The sequence below is a fragment of the Physella acuta genome, unplaced genomic scaffold (assembly GCF_028476545.2).
Source record: "Physella acuta isolate Inbredline_101_S28 unplaced genomic scaffold, ASM2847654v3 ptg000197l, whole genome shotgun sequence".
Classification (NCBI taxonomy): Eukaryota; Metazoa; Mollusca; class Gastropoda; family Physidae; genus Physella; species Physella acuta.
In genome coordinates, this window is record NW_026731716.1 from 116680 (window position 1) to 137449 (window position 20770).

At 31.6% G+C, this 20770-nt stretch overlaps 2 protein-coding genes across 6 annotated transcripts; one reads left to right on the forward strand and one right to left on the reverse strand.

The window, feature by feature from the left end:
* Positions 1 to 1922: 1922 nt before the first annotated feature.
* Positions 1923 to 9297, reverse strand: LOC131936988 (sorting nexin-12). The gene is made up of 4 exons (XM_059294156.1): positions 9139 to 9297; positions 6851 to 6946; positions 5724 to 5848; positions 1923 to 5206 (listed from the first exon to the last, which is right to left on the reverse strand). Exons 1-4 carry the CDS (start codon positions 9295 to 9297, stop codon positions 5101 to 5103), a joined length of 486 nt encoding a protein of 161 aa, XP_059150139.1. The 3' UTR covers positions 1923 to 5100.
* On the forward strand, positions 9295 to 20574 carry LOC131936989 (coiled-coil domain-containing protein 28B). 5 transcript variants are annotated; one of them, XM_059294161.1, is made up of 7 exons: positions 9295 to 9363; positions 14135 to 14408; positions 15118 to 15249; positions 15871 to 15976; positions 16426 to 16486; positions 16715 to 16737; positions 17915 to 20574. In XM_059294161.1, the coding sequence occupies exons 2-7, from the start codon at positions 14318 to 14320 to the stop codon at positions 17958 to 17960; spliced, it is 459 nt and encodes a 152-aa protein (XP_059150144.1). In that variant the 5' UTR covers positions 9295 to 9363; positions 14135 to 14317; the 3' UTR covers positions 17961 to 20574. The 5 variants fall into 5 exon arrangements, with proteins under 5 accessions (XP_059150144.1, XP_059150140.1, XP_059150143.1 ...); XM_059294157.1 differs by lacking the exon at positions 9295 to 9363 and adding an exon at positions 9466 to 9582; XM_059294160.1 differs by lacking the exon at positions 9295 to 9363 and adding an exon at positions 11744 to 11824.
* Positions 20575 to 20770: the final 196 nt, after the last annotated feature.

Here is a 20770-nt window from a genome sequence, read left to right on the forward strand (position 1 = left end):
ATGACGTCACACTCGTAGGGGGGAGGGGGGGTCCGTAATTTTGTGACGATGTGTGATGAGGGGGAGGGGGGGGGGGTCAGATGTTGCGACGTCACATTTTTGCATTATAAAAAAGCAATGTTAGAAAACGAATTTTAGACGTTATTTCGCGTTTTAGATAACTGTTTTAATAAATTGTAATAGTTTAGACAAGATTTTGGAAAAATATCAATGTTTTAAAAAAATTCAACTGCAATTTTGAGGGGGGTTGTAGGTTGAGGTGTGACGTCATTTTAGGGGGGGGGGGTCTCGCTTTGTGTGACGGGGGGGGGGGGAGGTAAAAATCGTCAAAAAAAGCGTGACGTCATTTATGGATGACCCCTAATCATGAAATCCGATAAATTTACTGTAAAACTTAAGGACGACTTTTCCAGTGATATTAAACAGAAATATTAAACAACAGAACATAGATATAATAACTGAGAAGCTAATTATGTTCATAATAAATAATCCATTCAATCTAGGAAATGGGTTTCCATGTGAGCCTGGATGTATCGTCACCATCCAGCTCTTATTGGGTACCTGATTTAGTTGGATAAAATAAGCAGACATGGTAATTATCAGTTTCTCCCTATTCACCATAGAAACTAATGCTTCCTTTATAGGCCATTAAATCTTACTTTACAACTTAGGTGCCATGGTAATTTTAGCCAACAGTTTGAGATGATCATTCAATACAACTTTGACCACAGGGTGTTGTTAAAATGTATTTATGAAGAAAAGATCGCTTTTATGGGCCTTCCATAGAACTGTACAGGTATATTATCATAGTATAAACATTACTTAGTTAAGAAATTCACAACTGATTCTTTTTTTTTGTATTATAGTAACTATAATTATGGTTATACTTTAGAGAACAATTTCAAGTTAGTTGTTCTGTTATGTAAAACAGAACTGGACTTTGTACTATGTGCTTTTTAATAGTGCTGTATTATCATGCATGTTGTATGTTGTTACATATTTTGTATTACTTCGCTTGAGCTATTACAATATAGAATATTATTTTTCAAACCTAATAAATTCTATTTAGTTATAATTACTTCATCTACATTGTCTTCTATACCATAATTGATTTGTATTAGATAAACCCTTAGGCTATACTCATTTCCTTAAGGCCATGGGCGGGTGATGAAAACCAAAATGTTTATTTTTAAACGTAATGCTATAATATAATGCTATAATATTTAGTTATGACTCAAAGAGTTAAGTCTAAACATTAAAAAATGACAGAAAATGTCCTGCCGTTGCCATGGCCTTCTTGGATTTTTTAAAATGATTATAACATTGAAATAACTTTCTTAAATTAAAATTGATCAAAATTTTCTTTAGTTATTCTGTATACATATACCAACAAAACTGATAGAACGAATTTTTGAAAATGTGCATAGTTTTGCTTTTACAGTTAAAATTGTGTATTTGTTTGCACACATTTTGATTTTTAAAAGTGATTTTCAGGAAAAAAAATTTGTAAAAACAAAAGTATTTGAAAATCTTATCTATCACAATTGTTATCAACATGTATCTCTATAATCCTGCAAGTTTTTATTGAATTAGGATAAATCATATTTGAGTTATTTTGATGTTAAAAAGGTAAATAAAAAAGCGTTTTGATTAGTTTGGTTTTCATCACCCACCCAAGACCTTTAAAGCTATCTGTGCTGCAGTATGTTACTAGTTCAAGTATAGGACAAGACTTTAACAATTATTGGAATAGAAATTATTATTAGACATTTTAGCTTGAAAACAAAAAAATGTGTGTCTCCAGATTGATCTTATCCTTTATCTCATACATTCAAAGACTATTTAATGTCATAAAAATATTTTGTGTGCCAAACTTCCAAATCAATCAACAACAAAAAAGAGAAAAGAATAATACATTACTATGAAAGTGTATTTCATTATAAACATGATTTATTGGACTAACAGGTATACATAATGATAATTAAGAAGACATGCATTAAATTCGACCAGAAAGTTGAACAAATTATCAAATTATAGAAAATATAGATGTTGTTCTTTAACTTGAAGTTTTTTTTTTTGCTTGTGATAAAGTTTTAAATAATAGTCAATAACAATTTTCTACAACCAACTTTTTTTATCTTGAAAAAAAAAGTGGTTTGACAAAACAATCTAGGCCTACCTATTAATGTAAAATGATCCAACAAAATAAAGAAGATAATTTTTTGACATTAATGCAAAGAACACTTTAGTATAAAGGGTTAGGCTCCAAAAAAGAACTGAGCCTTTTTTATTTATTCGTGCTTACCTAAGGCACTAAAAAGAAAATATTTCTTTAAGTACACTAACTTAGATAACAAATAAATAACAAAGGCTTATTGGTTTTTTTTCCGGAGCCTAACCCCCTAAGGGTAAACTTAACTAAGATACCCAGTTATAAAACATCTCAAAATAATTTTTTTTCTAAAAAAGGTCGTCTTTTAAATGTAACTTGCAGGAAGAAGTTTTGATTTAAATGTGATATTTACAAAACTTACCCTAGCAAAACAAGATAGCCAAGGTTGATGTATGAATTCTTGGAACTTGTCTTGCCAAAAATATTGGGGAGTTGTGATCTTCAGTATACATAAATAATGTTTATAATGTATGGACTATTAAAGTAATATTTATTACATTAAGACCAGGTAGGATAGATGAAGACAGAACAATATCCCAGGTAAAATAGTCCATAACAAATATATACTAAAGCTGGATCACAGGGCCAAGAGGCAAATAACACTTCTGAATACAATAATAGTTCATGCTGAATATAGAAGATAAATGTTAGAAATCTTTTTTGAAGATTGGAAAGATGTCAAAAGCTAATCAATAACATCTGGTTCAGCAGAACTCAGGCAGTGTGTGCACAAATATAGTATTAATCAGGTTTACAATATATCATTTGTAAACGAGTACATAACTGTGTACTATAGCATTCTAAAAATTCTACATTCTTCAAAATGCCTGTGAAAATTTTTATTTTATTGCTTTTTAACTTTTAATATTGTACCATTCAATAAATAGAAACATGATGTTGCTTATTGTTCAAATCAGCATTTTTAGGATTAACACTATATTTTTCTTTCAGAATGTATTTTAAGGCGAATTTTTAATTTTAGACAAAATATTATTTTTAAAAGTTTGAGCGTCTTATGAGCTGAATCCACCTCAAGATAAAAAATTTCTTTTCATGTATACATATTTTCAGACAGCTATTGCAAAATTCTAGCTGTTTGACTTTTTTGAAAAAGAACTGTTAGATGGCTCTGAAATAATTTTTATTTTAGTAAATATTTTTGTTTGTAATATGCTTATTAAGTTTGTAAATAGGTTATAACCAAAATAATTTCAACTTCAAACATAAGTTGAGTGCAGTAGTTAAAAACAAACAAAAAAAAAAAAAGGGATCAGAGGGTACATTGGGAATGTTCTAAATATAGCACTTCAAATTTTACAGTGAAACAGCATGATTGAGCTGATTTATTTTGGTTGCTTTCATTATAATTTTTATTTAAACACATCACAAAATAGCAGCTATGAGCCACTGTCAGAGCAAGACAAAAATGATATATAACATCAAAATGTTTTTTAAGTTTGTTCATCTCCTAGCTTTATGGGAAATTATTGATAAAACCAGTTAGATATTAAAAGAATTGGACACATTCAATATAAACATTTAATCTGTATATGAGAAAATGTGTATTTTTCTAAACTGGAATTATCTCACTTTTTCTCACCAATAAAACCTTTTCTTTATATTGTAATATGAGCATTGCACAAAACCTCAAATCTGGACTATCTACAAAATAAAAAAATTGCTTTGTGCACACAGCATTAACAACTGCTTTTACTTTTACCAACACAAGCAAGATAAACTCATGAAAACAAACCTATTATTAGTAGTAATTATCTCAACTTTATATGACATGACAACACATGCTTATAACAAATATTTGTATATTTATAATACAAGGCATAAATTAAATCTCAAAATTTCAAACTTATACAAAAATGTAAACATAACTTTATTACAAAGGGACAGAATTTAATGGACATAACTTTTAATGATGTCCTGGTTGTAAAAACTACTACTGAAAATGAAACCATTATATTTAAAATACACAAAATCATTCAGGACCAAGACTGTTTAAATATACAGAGAAAAATATCCAACATGTTACAATCAGTTGTTTAAAAAAAAATATAATCATCAATCCATTATTATCAACAAAAAAATGAGCCTACCATTTATTTCAAAATAAATCCCAATTTAAAAGATTTTTAGTACATTAATACTGAAAACTTGTAAAATAATATAAATAGTTTATTATTGATTCAATTTCTCCTCACCTCCATTACAAATTAAAAATAAAAGGTATTCATTATTTTACTGATAAAATATTAAAAACACCTCTGCTTGACAAATACCAGAATGCGAAGACCAGCATCAAATAAAACTAAGCAACAGCATTTAAGCTATTTGAGAATTCAGAATTTAGGTACAAGTATTTTATTTTGGAAATCAATGTGCAAAGAATAACTCACAAGCAAGTAACAAAATGTTAAATCCTAAACCTTTACCCAGTCTAATATGAAAGTCTTCACAAGCATACATCAGTACATCCTTTTGATAAAAATTCATCCATCCATACATAGGTGACAAACAGAATTTTGTTTGTAAAATCACAAATCCACATTAGAAATACAATATTGACATATAAAAATAGCTTTATCTCTTATTTGTTGAAGTTAGCTACTTTTATTTTTAATGTACATATTTGTTTTTTAAACTTTAACCGTTTCCCTACCTATGTAAAGGATTACAATTTAATTCATTAAATAGTGCCTAGACTCAAAATCAAAATGTATAATACAGTTTTGAGTATGATTTCTTTTTTCATGAGCCAATTATTAAAAAGTTATTCATTATTTAAAAAAAGATTAAATTAAAATAAACAAAGCAAATAATCGTAGGTGCATGGTAAATATTACTTTTTTTTGTAAAAATTTGTTTGTAAAGCAGTGAAAAAATTTTGGTGAGAGATTTATCCACTGAAGATTTCCTCACGTGGTTCTAATTTTTCCAGGAACATAATTTTTATCTATTATAGGCTCCTGTAGAAACATGTGTAAGCATTTTTCATTTTGTGCTAGTGGATGCCCAGCCACTCTGAAAATAAACAAGAAGTACTTCTTAACATTACCATTTCTTAAGTAGCTAATTTAATTAGTGTATTTAAAGTGGATTGTAAAACATTTTGAAGTGGTAAAAATATGATTTAATTTGGGACCAGGACATGACCCCCACCCCCATCCTCCTAGCTCAAGAATCGCTAAACCTAACCCCAAACTCCAACCACATGAATAAAGCTAACCCTAAACCAAACCCCAACTCTACGTCTGTATCTTACCCTAATCTTAACCTTAAGTAAAAGCCCAAAGCCAACCCTAACACTACCCCTAACCTAAACCCTAGCAGAAATGTACCTTAAGCTATGGAGGGGGTAATGTCGTACGGGGGGGGGGGGGGGTGTCTAGTTGTCACAATTATTGATGTAAATAATATGAAGTCTATTTTATTGAAACATGTCAAGGTAATAACTTACTACTAGTTAATACAACAATTAAAGAAAGTAAAATAAAAAAAATTTGGGTTGGCATTTAAGTAAGTACCAACTCACACTTACTTATTAATAAACTGCTCCAGTCCTTTCCTTCTTTCTTCTATAAATTCATCTTCAAAAATGCCATCATCTCCACGAAAGGGTAATTGTCGCTTCAGGGCTTTCCCAGGCAAAGGTGGTACAACAATCTTAAACATTAAAATGAATTTTTTATATGCAAGTAATGCAAGAGCAAATATAATGAGATTCACTCTAAAAAAATTATGCTAACCCCCTTGTGAATGAAATCTTTAATTCCTCTCAGCTGATCTTAATATATCATTTTATTTTAGACTTATTACTTTTAATAAGTGATAATTTGATATTAAGTAAATTAGCTTTGTTTTTTTTTAATGAACATGGGGGAAAATGTCATTAACATGACATTTTCTTAACTCAACAACTTAGTGTTGAATAAAATAAAGTAGCTTTAGCAAATTAATTGTTTATTGTGTAGTTTTATTAGTCTTTTTTTTTTTACAAAGAACATTTCTACCATAATTCATTTTTGTAAAAAAAACATAATTTAGCAAAAATTGTTAATGAAAAATATTTTAAAATGGTGAGAAACACTTGCATTATTTGCAATTTTTTAAGTTTACATAATTTTCAAAACATTATATTTCAAGTAAAAAAAAAAAGGCAAGGAAGAAAAAACAACAACAGCTAAGATCTAAAATAGGTGATGAACTAAAAGTATGACTGATTTTGAAAAGTTCATAATTTCTTCTGATCTTGTGAAAAACAAGTAGGTCATCTAGCAGTGTTTTCAGTTATGTTTAGCTCTAATGAAAAATAAATTGTTAATTATACTATCAAATAAAATTACAATTAAAAGTAGATAATATAGGCAAAATCATGTAGAAGTTGAGTCTCTCATAATTCAAATGTGTAACAAAAAAAAACAGTTTAAGTAGAACCATATTAAAGTTAGAGCAGTCTCCCCTAAACCTGAAATCGATAAGTGACATTTAATCTTAACGCTACCTACAATACTAACCCTAGATGATAAAGTGTTCCTTTGCAATTAATAATAAATATGGATATGGCTCACTGCTAATGTAAATAACTGCTAATGTAAATATTCAGATAGTTTAATAAAGAATAAACTTAAACAGGTGAAAATAATACAGAAATAAATATTGGCATACTTTACTGTCTCTTTCCAATTCATTTCTCAGCCATTCAAAATCACTGTATCGTCTGCGAACACTTGATTCTTTAAGTTTAAATACTGGTAAATTTGTCTAGACAGATAAATTAAAAATAACAGTATTGAATATAAATAATACAAGGATTACCATTTACAAGAAACAATATTTAATAAAATCAAATTACACTTTTTTTTTTAATTTGGCTTGTAGGGCATAGAAATAAATAAGAGATTCAGTGACAATAGCAAAGTTTTCAAAAATTGTAGTAAGGACCTCCATATACAGTTGAAGCTGTGCGCTGACCCCAAGCTATTTAATGGGGGGGGGGGGGGGGGGGGGGTTGAGGTTATTTCCGCTCTGCTGGCTGCAGCCAGACATTAACATAAGATGAATCTTCTGCTTGTCTGTGGCAAAGAACAGCAGTAGTTGCTAAAGTAGATAAGAAGTTTTTGAGGTTTTGTGAGGGTGGGGTGCCAAATAGGGCCTAATACCATATGGTGCCATATGCTAGCTTTGCACGATTTTGATGTAAATACTAGATTTTGGAAGATTTCTAGATAGCAAATAGATCTATAGGCCCTAATTAAAATACACAGGTGCTCAAGTTTTGGTTCCAGATCTAGTTCTAGGTCCACCAGTCCAACAACAACAAAAAGTGATCACCACTCAATAACATACTTCAGAAAACCAGGAGGAATGGCAGTGATGTTAATTTGTTAGTAGATCTAGATTATTCTAGGCCTAGCTAGATGATTTATTTTGATTAGAACCTAGAGTAAAGTGCCGCAAGCGATCACATAAAGCAAGAAAAATCCAAACTCCAGATTTTCATTATACGCTATATTGTAACTGTTTCGCACTAATAGTTTCAGGGCTACATATAGCCCATCCGAGATTTTTCTTTACTGGTTGCTTAGAAATGAATGTTTGTATGTAGAGATACAAACTAGATCTAGAAAAAGTAGATGATTAAAAATAATTTTAAACAGACAATTTAGAAAATATAGATTCTAGACTTAGATTCAAATATAGAGTATTAAGCTTAGATCTAGATCTAGTCATCTAGATCTTGACTAGTCTAGTTCAAGTCGCAGTGAGGGTAATACACCCAAATCGTTACCCAGTTGTGGTTACCCCAATTTCTGCTCTAAGATTGCTTAAGTAGCCTGAACTATAGTATTTACAGGGTCCTACACATGTTATAGTTGACCTAGTTATAAAATCTTTAATTGGTTGGGGAGACGTGACTCATGTACGATATCATACCTTTAAATTTAAAAAAATTTAAAACTCATCTTCCAGAAGGAGAAAACAAAAGAATATGACCTGGATGTATTTAGAAATTTACATGCAATAAAGCAAATAGTGGTTGACTTAGTATAATAATTGTTCGGATGCTCTGAGCTAAAAACAGGAGGATAGCAGCAGCTGGCAGCTATGTTCGTTGACTGTTTGCTGCACTTTACTCTAGAATCTAGATCTAGAACAGTGTAGTAAAAGTAGAAATTAGTAAAAGCAAGTTGGGTCAAATAGGATACGCAATGGAGAGAAACTACGACTTGCCTTCGCGCGATGTTTTCGATGGTACTGCGCATGTGTGTGTTTACAACCGCAGAACCCTAACACCAACCCTAATCCTTTCCCTAACCCTATTCCTAACTCTAGCCCTAATCCTAACCCTATCCCTAACCCTCATTCTAGCCCTAACCCTAGCCATAGGTCACTGCGCATGCGCAGATCTATCTTTTGCCAACTAAGTGGAGACGTTGGGGAGAAAAATCTTCTTCCGAGTAGTCACTTCGTTTTAAATTTTGTTGTTAGTCCTAACCCTAACTCATAGCTGCCAGTAGCAGTTATGAGTTAGGGTTAGATCTAGATCTAGGACTTAGGACTAACAAAAAAAATTTGTGCCACCAGACCTACACTACTCTACTCTAGAATCTGGATTCTAAATCACGTAAATCTAATTCTAACCGAATCTAGAGAAATCTAGATCTAGATTCTTCTAACCCTAATTGCCCTAATTCAGTATTTGTGACCATACTGAGTGATGTGACCATACTGATTTAAAATCTAGATCTAGATCTAATCCTGAAATTATATTTATCTAGTTTCTAGATAGGCTATACAACTGATGTGTTGATAGTGTCAGTTGATGTGTAACTTTATTCTTAAATCTTGATGTGATGTTGAAGACATGAAACATGTCACTATGTGACTATTCATTGTCACATGAAAATGAAATTCATGAATGATGACTTCTTTTTTTTACGCGACACACGTACCTTCATTCGCACTTCATAATCTGTGTAACGCTTTTTGGCCACACCATGAGTTTGTGGGTCTGAAACATCAATTTCTAAAAAATTTGCTGGAGGAGAATAGGCATCTTCAAGAGTTTGTTTCTTTGAGGAGATCCTCGCAGTAGCCGTAGGGGTGGTCATGTTTTATTATACACTTCAACAAACGGAAAAACAACCCCTACACAAAATATGATGAGTCACACATTTGTGAGTTGCAATACTGATGACGTATACCGCTTAAAAGATAAGGGAATCAACTCAATATTTGGTTGTAATTTTACCGGCCCCATTCAAACATTTTTTGAATGTGTTATATTAACAATCTTGATCTTAGAATTTAAATTTTATATTATTACTCCGGGTTAGTGGTCGTGGTCATATTATTTAACACAAAACTATGACAGTCTGGACTTTCCCCTATCCCACGTAATGTTATTATATAATTATAGCTTACAACATTGCCAGCAGTGTTTCTTTCAACTTTTTTTTCCACCGATTTGGGGGGGGGGGGGGGGTAGGGGCAGGACACTGGTAAAAGTATAGATCTATATTTTTCTAGATAAACTGTTTCGTTCGCGGGGGGTGGGGTTAGCTCCACCCCCCCCCCCCCCGAAGAGATGTCCGAAAGAAACAAGTCTCCTGTCCCCATCACCAGTGTTTCTTCCAGACTTTTTTCTCCGGGGGTGCACTTGAAATTTTCGTTGGGGGGGAGGGGAGGGGCGGATTACAATTTCCAGGGGGGGGGGGGCGGACACAGTCAAAAGTATATATTTTCTATATAAATTCCATTCAGTGGGCGGTAGACTTTCTTCGGGGGGGGGGGGGGGGGGTGGCGGTGCCCCGAAGAGATGCCTGGAAGAAACTCTGCCCACCACCACACCACCCCTCATAGACCTATTACTTATTAGCATTAGTAGTAGTAAATAACTAGTAGGCTTAGCCTATTTAAATATAGTCTAGAGAGCCACCCATCCCTTATAAAAATATTTGTCTACTATTTTTAGATTGAGAGAATCACATCCTTTTGAAGAAAATAGCCTCGCAAAGTATTTGTTTTTTGGCAAAAATGAGAATTTTAAAAAGCAAACGCTTTGTTTTAGTTTTTTTTTTTTTTGTATTATAATATAGGTCTAGCCCGTGCGGCGTCAAAACGCCCAATGACAAAACGGCCCCGTCAAAATGACACCGACAAAATGGCCCCGTCAAAGGGCCAGCGTCATTTAAGGGACATTATCACTCTCCCAATATAGACATGTATAGCCTACAGATTTAATTGTAATTTTCAAATTCAACGGCATATTAATAATATTATGTTTCAAGCATGAAGAAAGTTTGTAAAAGCGGAGTGCAAACTAAATTTAATAGTAATAGATGGAGTATTTTGAATAACTGCTTACAGCATATTTATTTTTCAGCAAAATTAGGCCAATGTTTCATTTAAATTATTGTTCATATTACATTTCTGTATTAGCTACTGCTTTTAGTGTTCTTTAAATATTATTTTTTTAACATAACAATAAGGTATGAGTTAGATCAGTGTATTGCTCACACGCGGGTCTTTACTGATAAAAGCAAAAACAATATTCACAGTTTTACCTGTTTCATTTAAAAAACTATAATAAAAAAAACAAGTGTAGTTTTTTTTCCTGTCGCTGAAGTGTGGTCATTCATCATTGGGAGGCAGTTTTACTCATATCCACAAAAGAGGTTTGGTATTGGAGGTTTGAACTGCGTGTGGTTGTTGTGTTTGACAAAATGGTTACGTTTATGCCAATAGTGATCATACGATTCATTTGTCTGGAGTCAATATGTCGGAGTCATTTTGTCGGGAGCCCATTTGTCGGGAGCTCTTTAAGCCAATATGTCGGAGTCATTTTGTTGGGAGTCCATTTGTCGTGAGCCCTTATGTCGGGAGCCAATATGTCGGGAGCATATACATGTCGCGAGTCAATATGACGGGAGCCAATATGTCGAGGCTATTGTGACGGGGCTGTTTTGTCCCGGGCCGTTTTGACGGTGCACTGGTCTAGCCTACCCCTCAATTTGGTGGTCATCCATTTATGACGTCCAGAAAAATTTCGAATTTTCGATTCTCCACCGCCCACACGCATCCACTTTCGACGCTAAAATGTGTACGAGATTTCATGAGCAACGTCTGCTTTTATTTTGAAGAATGTAAGCTAGTTTTATTATCTTATTTTCATTGCATTATTATTATAAAAGTTTTCAAATGTTTTTTTTTCCTTTTTAGTAATTTGTTCTTAGTGAAGTAAAAAACCACTTACGACTAAAAAAAATTTGCTTAAAAACCCGATCAGAAAAAAAAAACGTTTTGTTATAAATTGCAATGATAACTTATTAATTTGATCTGTGTTGACCTAGCTGAGCAAAATTTTTTAGCAAAATCTTTTTTTTTAATTGCAATAATTTTTAGGCGGTGGTGATGGTAGGTTCAGGTGTGACATCACGTTAGATGATGATGTTTCTGGCTTTTTGTGACGCTGTGTGACGATATGCAGATCGTTTAAAACAGAATGTCGTCGTTTATGGATGACCTGTAGTATACACAGAAGAACCAAAATGGTTGAGATGCAGTTTATATTATAATACACACAAGACTTGCAACAACATTCTGACATACTCGATTTTACAACCTTTATTAATTACAGTAAGTTGAGTAAGAATAATAAATTTTAATAATTTTATGTGCTCACTCCCCGGCCTCTCAAAGCTCAGACCGTCTAAAATTTATAAAATAAAATGTACACGCAAAAAAGCGAGTTCTATAACAGCAACAGTAGGCCCTAATTAATTATCATTCCTTTTTACAGCAATCACATTGATAGAAAAAAAAACAATTTATTAGTCTAACTTTCATTATTATTATCTACATTTCAACCTGGTTATCTTGTTTGCCAAATAACTTTCGTTAACTAGACTAGATCTAGATTCAACTAAGTAACAAAAATTAATGAAAATAGTTTCAAAATAGGCCTAATAATAGACTCGGTACAGTACTGTAAGCTGTAACTTGTAAGTGGAGTTTCTCACCGTTTCTCTTCTCTGTTTTCTCCCATCTTATTAAGGCCCTTGTAGCAAGAGGTTGTCCATAAAGTATAAAGGCATAAAGTAAACACATTTTAAAAAGTGATTTTATAAACTTGGTTGGATAAATTAAGCAGATGAGAAAAGCATTCTACAAATTCTACAACCAATGTAAATGTTCCTACACACTACACTCAGTACACAGTACACTGTATTATTCAGCAGCAAGCTTTGTGTGCTAAATATTAATATATGCCAATATAATTCAATATATGGACATTAGCAGTCTACTGAATCCTGTGGTGAAGATGGTGAATTTAATACGGTCACATGGGCTCAATCATAGATAATTCAGAGACATGTTGAAAGAATAAGATTATAAACACAGAATAGCAAGATTCACCCATATAACACAGCAGTAAGATGAAGTTGTGAGAAAGTTCTGAGCAGAATATTTAAGTTAAGAAAGGAAGTATGTGACTTCCTGGAAAGTAATGGAGTGGCGAGCCACAGCCTTTAATGCTTGATGAATAGATGAAATAGAAATTGGTCTCTGCTGCAGACATAACTAGTCATTTAAATTTTGAACTTAAACTACAAGAGAGGGAAATCTAGTTTCTGATCAATTACACCCACCTTAAGGCCATATGTTTTTGGAACAAGGACAGACGAACAACTTGACGAACTTTCAGCTGTGAAAGGTCTTCATGGCTGAAGCAAGAGCTCAGTGCCCCAGGTCATTTGCATGCGAGATCATCAAAGACCTCCAGCCGCAGTTTCGTTAGCGGTTTTCTGACTTGGATTCAAAGACAAAAGAAGTATGACTGTTTCAAAACCCATTTGAAGAAAATCTGTATAGATTTCTATATAAATTATAATCCTTTGGGCCGGGGGGGGGGGGGGGGGGGAATAGGGGCTCTGCCAACCCGAAAAGATGCCTGGAAGAAACTCTGGCCCCCGAACTGATATTTGATAGTTAATAAGGCCCTCGGGCTGAAAAGTTTGGAGACCCCTGATCTAGACTCTTGAAGATATTGCCCTGGCATATATGCAAAGTGCAGTTGAATGCAGTCAGGACACCCAATTAACACATCCTGGGTGCTAAGGTAGCTTCTGACGAACTAAAGATGTCAAACCACACCCTACTGTCTGTGCGACCCCCCCCCCCCTCCCAAATTCAATAGGATGAACGGTGCAGTAATGACTAAAGGACACTTAAACAAGTAGACATAATTTCACTTACATATTTAGAGAGAGAGATTCTGTTCTTGGAGTGACAATTTTCACTGAAACACACATTTTAACAGGTTTTCTGTGATAAAATGTGTAATTAATTCCCAACTCTAATGCTAATACTTAAATTGATATGAAAATGTGGTTAAAACATTGAGTACAAATCAATTTTGATTATTGATACAGATCGTCTAAAGTTGGTTAGTTAGTGCTCAAGATCTCCTGGACCTTTCACACTTTACTAATGTCCTCCATTGCACTTTTGGAGCAGATGTGTTCTGCATCTCTTAATTACATCTTAAAATATTTTTTCTCTTTTTATAATTTTCTTATAATAATTTGAAGTTTTTATTTATTGGCATGTATTCACCCTTCCCTATTTTGATCAATTGAATGTAATTTAAGCTTTTTGCATGGTTTTATATTCATTATATTTATACACATTTCAAAGCATACTATTTAATTACTGGTGTTCTGTTTTATTTGATTAGGAACCAAGTTAATTTTTTCATATGTAATGATTAACTTCTCAAAGCTATTAGAAGACCCTTTTTTTTTTCAAAATCATTTTAAATTTTGACAGTGTTGATTTTAATTACTTATGTAGTAAGTAATATAATTAAATGGGAATAGAACTAAAAATGTATTTGAAATCCAAGCAAAAATAAAATAATTGTACCTTGTACATTATCTTCTCCAGGTCTTAAGTACAAATTCCAACAACTGTTTAATATGTAGCCAGATATTTGAAAAGAGGATTATTTCTTTTATAGGAGAAGGATTTAAAAATGAAAGTTAAAACATTTATCAACACGATTTAAATTAAAAAAAAAAAAAGTTATTAGTGTTAGTTGAATTATTACATTAATAACTAACTAAAAAGATGGAAGCAGATCGCAGAGCAGATAACTCTGGTACTACCATTACTAACCAGACCAGGAGAAAAAGTTCACAGAAAGAAAAAATTCAGCAGGGTATGTATTTGAGTTTAGTTCATAGCCATTCAAAGCTTGAAATAAAAGACTTTCAAAGTCACACCTCAAGAATAATGTGGTATTGAATTTTGCTAAACTAAGGAGTTTAAAAAAAAAACCAAACAGTGTAATATATTTTTAAGTAGCTAGAATTGATTTGGCATGTTATTCAGTGATTATTTTTCATTTAAATTTCTTTGCTTTTTTAATTTTATGCACGAATTAGAGAGCAGTGCTTTTTGAAAAAGGGTACAGTGGTTGCAAAAACTTCATAATCAAGAGCTTAACATCAAATTTTAATTATTTTAAGCTAAATTTCTTTTAGGTATATTTTTGTTCCCCACATAATCACAATTTGTATCTTTACTAATGAAGCTTATGTGTAATACATCTTTAATAAATGGCTGTTGCAAGGAGACCAAATGTATTATCAATGAACAATGATTTGCAACCTTGTAGATATTATAAAAACAGTGTTTTAAACCACTCTTTTTTCTTAACTACTACACTGATCAAACATCCTTTTTTAACATCATATTTTAAAGATATTTCCAAGTTTTTAACACTGATATATTTTAATCATGGAACGGAAGTGTATAAAAATTGTGTTGATAAATTCTGGATAGTTGGTATTGAAAAATTTCAACACATGTGATGTTGTAAAGATTAATAACTGTTTTTAAATTAATGGCTATTTAAATATATTTAGGCAGGAAAGCTTCAGTTAATCGTCCAGTCAAAGAGCACACTTTCTTGACAGACGTAGCAGACGTGAGAACTATGGAACATGGTCTTTTGCAACTTTTGAATGACTTTCACTCAGGAAAACTCCAAGCATTTGGTAAAGAATACAATTAAAACTCTGAAATTTATTTAAAAAAAATAATTGTTGTCTTTTTTTTAAATGTTCATTTTTAATCAGTGTATCCTTTTATTTTATAAGTATGAAATTACTTATGGCAACAGTTTAAATGTCAATAATACCTTAAATTCTTGCTTTAGTACAAACAATATATACCAATATTTAACACATTTAATTTAACTTCACAGAAAATTGAATGCAGATTTTTAAAAAATATTTTAAAATATGTCACTTTTAATGGCTAAACAGTTCATTTTGGTGGTCTTTTTTTTTATTATCTCAAATAACATGGATGTTGAGATAGGTATAGCAGTTTTAGATCTACGACTTGCACTGTGTATGATGTTGGTAGTTAATGTTTTAGACCTACATCTAGCATGATGTATGATGTAGATAGCTAATGTTTTAGACCTACATCTAGCATGATGTATGATGTAGACAGCTAATGTTTTAGACCTACATCTAGCATGATGTATGATGTAGAAAGCTAATGTTTTAGACCTACATCTAGCATGATGTATCATGTAGATAGCTAATGTTTTAGACCTACACCTAGCATGATGTATGATGTAGATAGCTAATGTTTTAAACCTCCTCCAGGTAATACTGCTACCTTTAACAAGATGGACGCCATACGAGTCCAGCAAGAGCAGCTAGCCAAGACACATTTTGAAATGGATCTGATCCCAAGGTCGGCAACTAACAGGTAAAAAATATTTATTTAGTACCTTAAGGGGTCATCCATTTATTTATTCTAAGTCCACACGGACTGTTTTACATTTTAAAACAAACATAAAACTTGTATGCTGCATGTAGAAAGAGAAGCTAAGACGACAGTTCCTGTATTAAAAAACCCCTAGCCGTATATTGGTAGTAAGTTTTGGAGGTTCACATGGGGGGGGGGGGGGGGGGGGGTTTGTCAAAAGTGTATGCGTGTGGATGGGGGGGGGGGGGTCTAAAATCTGAAATTTTTGTAAACGTCATAAATGGATGACCCCTAACCATTCCTGTAAATTAAAAACTAGGTTACAAATTTTGATTCAAGATAAAAAAACAACTCTTAAATCATTTGGTAAATCAAAAACCTTTGTTATTATATGAGCTGAAACCTCAGTATAATATTATAGTTTCATTTACATGCTTGATGTCAATTAGACTAAGCACAGAGGAGTCACGCAAAGAAAACAATGAAAAAATGGAGGAGTTGGTTGCTCAAGTAAGTTGTTTTCATATTTTTGATTGCAGTGTGTTTATAACATTTTTCTAGTTACCCTTTCAGAGTGGGTAGTATAAAGGGCAGATGAAGTACAGTTCATCTTAAGGCCCATATAAATTACTTTGACAAAGAAGTTTTTAATATTTATTTTTGTAAACGGTATGATTTTTTAAAATAATAAAATATTAAAATTTTGAAAATAAAATACATGCTTAATTTTTTTTCCAGCTACACAAGTTAAGTGTTTCAGTGTATCCTTTGCATTAAGTAAATAATGAGTTTGTTTTATTCACTACCTTGATATCCAGAGGTCTGATATAAGTTGTGTCCTTCCACCTTTTTCCCACGTTTTCTTTAACTTGCTTTCGTGTCTGTTTGTTTGTTTGTTTGTTTGGTTCTCCAATCAAATCTTGCGATCGAAATTTCGGGCACTTCCCAGTTAGCTAGCGCGCTGAAATTTTCAGGGAAGCTTTTTTTCCGATGACAATAGAATATTCAATTGTTATTATTACTAAATTGACCCATGGAAACATTTTATTGATCATTTTACACCCCTATATACTTGTACAAAAAACGTGGGAAAAAGGGACATAACCCAGTAATTGTAATTTGATGAAAACAAGGTTCGGTACTCTCCCTCTTTTGGCTTACTGAGTGGTGGTCACGCGGTGTTTGTGTACAAACCTATGCAAATTGGAAAAGGCACGTGTTTTTTACGAGTTGTCTTCGTTTACCCAAAAAAAAAAGTGAATGCAAGAAGATAAAATCGATAGCAAGATTTGAATGCAAACAAACAGACAAAGACTAAAAGTAGAAAATAATTATCATTAAAAAAGTTTTTAAAAAAACACGTTTTCTGATTGAACTAAAAGTAGAAAATAAATACTATACATCACAATAATGCAAGCGATCACTCTACTATAAGCGATGAAAAACGTGGGGCGCCGTGATTTTCTTACAGTTTCTAATACTGTTGACTCTCTACAAGCTCCCTAATAAAAGTCAATAGTATTATCTAATCAATAGTAATATAACTTTTACATCTTATATTAACAATGACCGATAAAAAACTTTTACTTCGGCGCCCCACGTTTTTCAATGCTTATAGTAGAGTGATCGCTTGCATTATAGTGATGTATAGTATTTATTTTCTACTTTTTAGTTCAATCAGAAAACGTGGGTTTTTAAAAACTTTTTTAATGATAATTATTTTCTTTAAGAATAGTCCTAATTGTGTAAGAATAGTCCTATAATTTCCATAAAAATAGGTCTATATTTTCAATAAAAATTTCCCCAAGAATAGTCCAGTAATTTCCATAAGAATACACCTATAATTTTTGGAAGAATAGTCCTAATTTTAAAAGTGCTTAAAATTGCAAAATAACATTCTTTTGGAGATGAAAAAAAAATTCCTTAATAAATTTTCAGACAAACTCTTCAGACAGATAGGAAAAATGAATTTCAAGAAGAGTAATTTATCATGCTTTTCCAATTACAAGGATTCCTTTTTAAAAATTTAAATGTTGTCAATAATCTATTTTAAAAATTCTGATTATAGATCTGTATTTTATAATATCATTTAGCTTTATTTTTTTATTTGAATTTTATTTGCATGTCCTGGTTTAAAAAATTATAAAGTTTGTATTTACTAATTAAACATTTTTAAAAAATAAGAATTATCTATCATATAAAAAATGTAGAATAATTTAATCAGTAGGAAGGGTATTTATGAAACTTCTAATGATATCCTGTCATTGGAGTGAATGAAATTAAAATATTCCAGATCAAAGGTTGTGGGGTTTTTTTGTACTCAAATACATAGGCCAGCAGTTTGATTTATAGGTGCATTTTATTTAAATAATTTGTACAGGTTTTTATTTTATTTTAATAAGGACTAATATAAAAAATTAACACAATTTATCCAATTTATTTTACTTGACATAATCGTTGTAAAAATATTTATTAGTAAATATTTCTAGTCTTTCTTTCTCTGCTACTGTCTCTTTAATAAACAATGAAATTTTGGCTTAAGATCTGTACCTCTGGTAAGGTTTTAAGGTAAATTATCTAAAAAGCCTGAAAATAATAAAATACTTATTAAAAACTTTTTATTCAATATTTGAACATAAATATTTAAGTTTTATCTCATGTGATTAAATGAAGCAGTTATAAGTTTTACTATTTTTTAAGTTAAAAAATAAATGTGTTACTGATAATCCTTATTATAATAAAACACAATCCTATCTTCAATATTGTGATAGAAAACAATTTTTATTTTTTCATCCCCCTCCCCCATGTAACAATAAATAATAAATACCATGCAAATAATACTAATAATTCTATTATAACAAGCACATATTTTCATGTGTGTGTTTTAAAAAGAAAATCCTAGATTTTCTTGTCTTATGTGTGTATCTGATTCTGTGCGCTTTAGGTTTAACCGTATGTGCTCCTTGTCCTGTGTGTGTGCTAGAACTAGGTTTAAACCTTGTTTTGCCTGGTCCTGTGTTAGGTTTAAACCTTGGTTTACTAGGTCTTGTGTGAGCTAGGTTTAAACCTAGGTGCTCCTGACACTGTATGTGTGCTAGGTTTAAACCTTGGTGTGCCATTGTATTGACACCATTGTGTTTGTGTGTGTGCTAGGTTTAATCCTTGGTGTGCCTTTGTGTTGACACCATTGTGTTTGTGTGTGCTAATTCTCACCACTGTTCCTGTGTTTCACATGACCAACTTTTAAGTATTAAAAAATGTACCTGTATTGGGAAAGGCTGGGACTTTCCCCTTGTATACACCTCTGATTGTACATTTGTAATTGCAAGTTTTATAATTTTTACTTTGGTTTTATTTCCACTCGTGGTACTTCCCTTGTTAATTACATCTAGCTTTTAATGCAATGATTGAAATGAAACTTAAAATGCACTTAAAAAGCTTTTTTTAGCCACATTTTACTGCTTTTACACATGAAAATAAATCACTATTTTTTATAGTGGAATTTTTAATGTCCAATTTATTTGTTTAATGTTACTGTAGTTGTTTATGTTATGGTGCTAGTATTTTATTTAATCCTTTTAAATTTTTGTTTTTATTCCCGTTTATCCAGCAAGCAATTTTATTTGCTGGAAGTTTTTATTTTCAGCATTCTATTATTTCAGTATTTTATGTTAATCCTTTTAAAAATTAAAAAAAAAAAAAATATAAAATATAAACTAAACTGACCATTTTCAAATGTTTACAATTTTTATTTTAAAACAATTTGTAAATGTAAGTTTTCTCATACTTTATATATTAAAAAAATCTTCAAAATGTAGATAGTTTTAGTTTGGCCTAAGTTTTTGAGCAGCATATTGCCCCTAGTAATCCTCATCACTATTTAACAATCCTCTCATTGTACATCTGAGTCCAGTTTTAACAATCCTTTCATTGTACATCTGAGTCCAGTTTTAACAATCCTTTCAGTGTACATCGGAGTCAAGTTTGAACACATTGAATATACTCTGGCAGCTGATACAAAATTGTGTCTGTTACATGGATTTAGTTTAGTCAACACCTAGAAATTTTATTCGTGTTTCAAGCTCTAGTCTTGCTTTTGCTGATGGCTTTACAACAAATAGTAACAAGTCTTCTGTTATATTTATTTTCAGTTTAATATTCTACAAAATTCTTACAATTAAAATGTGTTGTTGATGTAAACTAAAAATTGTCATAGCTTTAAAATTTCGTCAGCAATTTATGCTCACACTTAGTTCATTCCACCTGTATGTACACTTTTGCCATCCATGTATTTTAGCTGTACTATTTATTTTAGCTGTTTTATGAGTCTGTATTTTAATAAAAAACGTTCTGTGAATTTTGTGGACAGTGTTGTCTATCAAGTGACAATGAACTCTTAACACACCATTACATAGATGTTATGGCTACATTCTATTATCAGCATAATTTTTCCATTTGTTATATTTATAATTGTTGTTCCTCAAATTCTTGTAATGAAAAAATCCACTTTAATGATCTAACAAAACAAGTGTATTGTATAGTTATTTTTGTACAATTTGTGGATTAGAATAAAGTATGTAATGATTTTACTTTTACTTGTTGAATGAAGATGAAGGGATGGTTGCAATTTATACCTTATTATCTTCACATATCATTCAGTTTTATTTTTATTAGATATGATTTGTTCTTGTAAAATAAATTTTTGTTTGTTTGGTTTCACTGTTACATTTTTAGTTCTTCAAACAAATTTAGTTTTCATTGGTAAATTTTTAGCATGAATATTTAGTTCAATAT